Source organism: Diabrotica undecimpunctata, chromosome 3, assembly GCF_040954645.1.
Source record: "Diabrotica undecimpunctata isolate CICGRU chromosome 3, icDiaUnde3, whole genome shotgun sequence".
In the NCBI taxonomy this organism is placed as follows: Eukaryota; Metazoa; Arthropoda; class Insecta; order Coleoptera; family Chrysomelidae; genus Diabrotica; species Diabrotica undecimpunctata.
This window is the reverse complement of record NC_092805.1, coordinates 100,203,692-100,209,127: the sequence shown is the minus strand read 5'-3', so window position 1 is coordinate 100,209,127 and position 5,436 is coordinate 100,203,692. Positions and strand designations below refer to the sequence as shown.

Genomic DNA, 5,436 nt, shown 5'->3' with positions numbered 1-5,436 from the left:
TCTCCATTTGGTTCGCTGCTGAAGTGAAGAGAGGTACTCACGTGACCAGCGTACCCAAAAACTCTGAATTATCTGAGTCAGGTGATGATACCGTTTCAACTTATTCGGATTTATTTCAGTTAGCTCTTCTTGTGGCAGTGCTACAAGTGGTGCTCCAATTAGAAAATGTCCAGGGGTGAGTACACCAAGGTCTTCTGGACTTTCCGACAGAGGTAATAAAGGACGGGAATTTAGGAGAGACTCAATTTGCGTCAACAAAGTATACATTTCGTCATATGTAAATTTATTATTACACATTACCCTTCGTATATGAAACTTTACCGATTTTACAGTTGATTCCCAGATGCCACCAAAATGTGGTGAGTGAGCTGGAATAAAATGCCAATGAATCTTATGTTCCGAAAAATAATCTAAAAAATTTGATTTTACCGTTGCATCATTCATAAATGAATATAACTCCTGCAAATGATTATTTGCCCCAACGAAGTTAGTTCCATTATCAGAATACATATTTTTACATAGACCTCTTCTAGCAATGAAACGTTTAAATGAATTTAAGAATGAATTAGTACTTAAATCATATACAAGTTCAATATGTGTCGCCCTTGTTGTAAAACATGTAAAAATACATATATAGCATTTAACTACTTTACAATTCCGTAAATAGCTTGTTTTCAATTCAAAGGGACCCCCATAATCTACACCACAATTATAAAATGGCCTTGTAGGCAGAAGTCTAGATTTAGGTAAATCTCCCATAAGAGGTACAAGCAATGTAGGTTTGACACGAAAGCAAGTAACACATTTATGCAGAATGTGCCTAACCGTGCTACGTCCAGATAATAACCAAAATTTTAAACGAATTATTGATAGCAATGCTTGTGGACCTGCATGCAAGTATTTATGATGATACGATATCACTATAAGTTTAGTTAATACATGACCGTTCGGGAGTATGATTGGATGCTTCTGGTCAAAAGACAATTCTGACTTTTGAAGACGTCCACCAACTCGTAATAGTCCTGTATCATCAAGAAAAGGATTTAATGATAAGATTTTACTCGATTTATGTATTGGTTTTGATTTTTTTATTGTTTGTATTTCCTGATGAAATACTTCATTTTGGGCCATATATACCAAACAGAAAAAACTTCTTTCTTTTTCATCTACAGTAAAAGGACCCGTTGTCTTATTATTAGATGATTTACAATTGGTGACAAACCGAAGTATATATGCAAAAACACGCTGCAATTTAGCTAAGCTGGAAAATCGGTTCCAAATTTCAGCAAATTGCACAGTTGATATAAATGTTTGAATTACCTTCTGGTCAGGTATGATAGAAATGTGTGAATTTGACAAAGCCTTAGTAGGCCACGACAATTTATGAGAAGCTAACCATGGTGGCCCATTCCACCACAATTTTGAAGTGTTTAATAACTTTGGTTCATATCCGCGCGTAATTATGTCGGCTGGGTTATCATGCGAGTCAACATGATGCCAGCTATATCCATTAGAAAGCCTTTGTATTTCCGACACCCTATTTCCAACGAAGGTTTTCCATTGTGACGGTTCACCCAAAATCCAATGAAGAGTTATCATTGAATCAGACCAAAAATGTACCTCATCAAAGCTAACACCTATTGTTGCGATAACCGCCGATGTCAATTTGGCAGCCAATAAAGCACCACACAATTCCAATCTAGGCAAAGATATTGTTTTTAAGGGTGCTACCCTTGATTTCGCACATAATAAATGAACTAAGCAAGAACCACCTTGATCCAGTGACCGAATGTAGAGTGCTGCTCCATAAGCAGACTCTGAAGCGTCACTGAAACAATGTAATTGTCTATTAATTGGATTAGAACACAAAACTTGCCTGCTAATGTGAGTTTTCTCCAAATCTGCAATTGATTCCCTAAACTGGTTCCAAGCTGTGTGTAAATCTAAAGGTAAAGACTCATCCCAATTTAATTTTAATTGCCATAGTGATTGCATTATTAATTTAGCTTTAATTATAACTGGCCCTACTAGTCCAAGAGGATCAAATATCTGTGAAACTAAAGACAGAACTGTTCTTTTGCTAACCTTTGTGTAATTAGAAAAATTGATTTTATATTGAAGCGAATCTATCTTTGAGTTCCAATAAAGCCCTAATGTTTTTGTTGTAACATCATCTGCAAGATAATGTTCAATGTCTCCCTTTATTTGAATATCCTCATCAAAAATTTCAGGTTTGTTTGATACCCATTTTCTAAGTGAAAATCCTGCTGTGCACAAAATATTATTTAATTCATCCTTTAATGATTTTACTTCTTCAATTGAACTCCCTCCTGTAAGCAAATCATCAACATAAAAATCCTTTAAAATCACCTGGGAAGCTAGAGGCAGGTTCAATTGATTCTCATGAGCTAATTGTTGTAAGCTTCTTATAGCCAAAAATGCTGCTGGAGCGGTCCCATATGTTAGCGTTTTCAGCTTGTATGTCTCAATTGGTTGCTTATCCGAAAACCTCCATAATATTTGTTGTAGTTTTTGCTGAGTTTTGCAAACAAAAACCTGTCGATACATCTTTTCGATGTCTGAAGCTATAACTACATTATGTTTTCGAAAACGAAGAAGAATGCACATTAAATCATCTTGTAATTTTGGTCCGACCATTAGAACATCATTTAATGACAAACCACTGTCAGTTCTAGCTGACCCATCAAACACTACCCTTAATTTTGTAGTTAAAGACGTTTCTTTTAAAACTCCATGATGTGGAAGATAGTAGTTGGGTGTTTCTGAATTGAAGTCAGTTTTATCTTCAACCTTTGACATGTGACCCAACTGGATATATTCCTGCATAAACTCATGGTATTTAATTTTCATTTCCAAATTTTTATTTAATTTATTTTCCAATAATTCAAATCTTTTTAGTGCATTACTATAAGAATCTCCCAAGTCAGAAATGTTTGACCTTGTTGGTAATTTAACAACAAAATGACCGTTTTCATTTTTAATCGTGCTAGCTTCAAACAACTCTTGACAATAAATGTCCTCCTTGGACATAACCTTTTTTGCACCAAATTCTTCTATTAACCAAAATTTTTCAATTTGGTTTTCCAAAACATTAGACGAAAAATTACATACCATTGAATTGTTGCTAACCTTAATTGATTGACTAACTGGCCCTGAAATAACCCATCCCAACTTAGTTTTTTGGAGAATTGGTTGATCTTTGCCAAGTTTTATCTGACCCACACATAATAATTGCCAAAAAACTGATGCTCCCAGTAATACATCAATTTGTTTTGAAACCCCAAATGTTTCATCTGCAAGTACAATGTTTTTAGGAATATTTATAAAATCCAAGTTTAAATCCGAAGTTGGTAAATTGTCAGAAATTTTATCAATTACCAATAAAAATGCATTTGTTTGATAATTGCTAAACTTTGATAAAAGTGTCCCATTTAATGCCTGAGAAATGTTTGTTATACCTTGACCTAAACCTTTAACCGGAATGTGTACCTTATCTGCCCGTAATTGTAATTTTTCAAAAAATGAATGTGATATAAAATTTGACTGTGAACCTGAGTCCAATAAAACTCTACATTCATGCAAAATTCCATATTTGTCTTGCATATATACTAAGGCCGTTGAAAGTAAAATATCAGTTTTTAATCTGTATGATATACCTTGCTTAGAATGATTTAAAAAATTAATTGAATCCTGACCTATATCACCCGAATGTGATTCTAAAAAACATGTCTGACCTATATCACCCGAATGTGATTCCAAAAAACCTGTCTGACCCAAAAAGTTTAATTGAGATGTACCTTCCATTGAATTATTATGGAATGCACCTTGTCCCTGAATATGTACTTCCTTTCCCTGATTAGATATGCCATTTCCCTGTGTGTGTGTTTCTTTCTGGGTAGATATACCACAAATTTGTGATTCAACCTTTGATCCGTTGAGTTGAGTTGCATTTGTTTGTAAATGAGAATTGTTTATAAATTTACCATCCATATGTAAAAGAGTATTGTGTCGTTTTCCACAAAGTTTACAACCTCCCCATGTACAATGTTGTACTAAGTGTCCATCCTTTAGACAGTTCCAACATGCTTTTGATTTTGTTACCTCTTGTCTTCTAGCTGACACTGATAAATTATGAAATTTTTTACATGAATAAAAATAGTGCGGTAAATTACAAAGTGCACATTGTTTGGACGTTGCAATGAATGACTTTGATAATGTCATTTTTTGCACCCTTTTTTTTGTTTCCTTTGATATTTGCTCTATATCTTGTTTATCCCTTTCTGAATTTTGTAAGTGTTGTACTTTATGATCTATAAATGCTAAGAATTCCTGTATCGTAGAAAATTCGTTAACTGGACCCTTTTCTTGCCATTCCTTATTTGTGTAATAATCAAGCTTTTTCTCTATGGTACAAAGTAAAAGAACATCCCAATGTTCAACTGGATAACCTAACATACCTAGTGACTTTAAATTTCTTTTTATACAACCTGACAATTTCTTTAATTCTAAACTATTTACCTGAGTTATTTTTGGATATTCATATATAGCTTCAATATGACCACGTGCAATAAGTTTTTTCTTTTCATATGTTTCAGATAAAAGTTGCCATGCAATAGTAAAATTTTTGCTAGTAGTTTTTAGCTGCTCCAGTTCATCCTGGGCATCCCCTATCAAAGCCCTTTTTAAATAGTGAAGCTTGTCAACATCATTTAAATCAGAATTTTCTATGACCATACTAGTAAAACTATCTCTAAATTCTAACCAATGTTGATAACAACCATTAAAAGTTGGAACCTCCAGTGGTGGTAACCGTACATTTTTTAAGCTATTTCGATCTAAATTAGTATTGTGACCTGAGTTTGCTATAGTATCGTTTAAATTAACTTCATTCTTTAATATAATTTCTGCAGAGGCTATTAGTTTAAAATATGCATCCTGAAAATCTAACCTTTCTTGTAATTGTTCCTCTGATGTGTCTAATAAGTCAATTTCACTTTGTATTTGATCAAAATCATTCCACCATTCTTTGCATTTGTCAACCCTAACTTGTAATTCTACTATTTTATCGTGAGTAAAACTGCTTATAAATGAATCAAATTTTGTAATTTGTGCCTTAAAGATACCACGCTTTCTTTTTAAAATTGTTAACTGATCCATTGCATCGACTATGTATAATATTAATAAAGTTTAAAGCTTGCTATTAATAAATCCTAACAAACCGAAATTATAATAACCTTGTGACACAAATTAATATCTCTCTTATTCCAGGATAGGTATTATAGGAATGAAAAATGTGTACTCACCACATACCATGCCATATAAACTTTTTCACTTGCCGATAAAAAATACACTAACTTGTTGCTTGTTGATAAAATCCGGCTCGAAGGACCATGAATAATGTTTTTATTTCTGAGC

General features: G+C 33.4%; 1 protein-coding gene across 1 annotated transcript; it reads right to left on the bottom strand.

Annotated features, from left to right (window-relative positions):
• Positions 1–932: 932 nt before the first annotated feature.
• On the bottom strand, positions 933–5,178 carry LOC140435979 (uncharacterized). The gene is made up of 3 exons (XM_072524691.1): positions 3,133–5,178; positions 1,321–2,841; positions 933–1,022 (listed from the first exon to the last, which is right to left on the bottom strand). Exons 1-3 carry the CDS (start codon positions 5,176–5,178, stop codon positions 933–935), a joined length of 3,657 nt encoding a protein of 1,218 aa, XP_072380792.1.
• Positions 5,179–5,436: the final 258 nt, after the last annotated feature.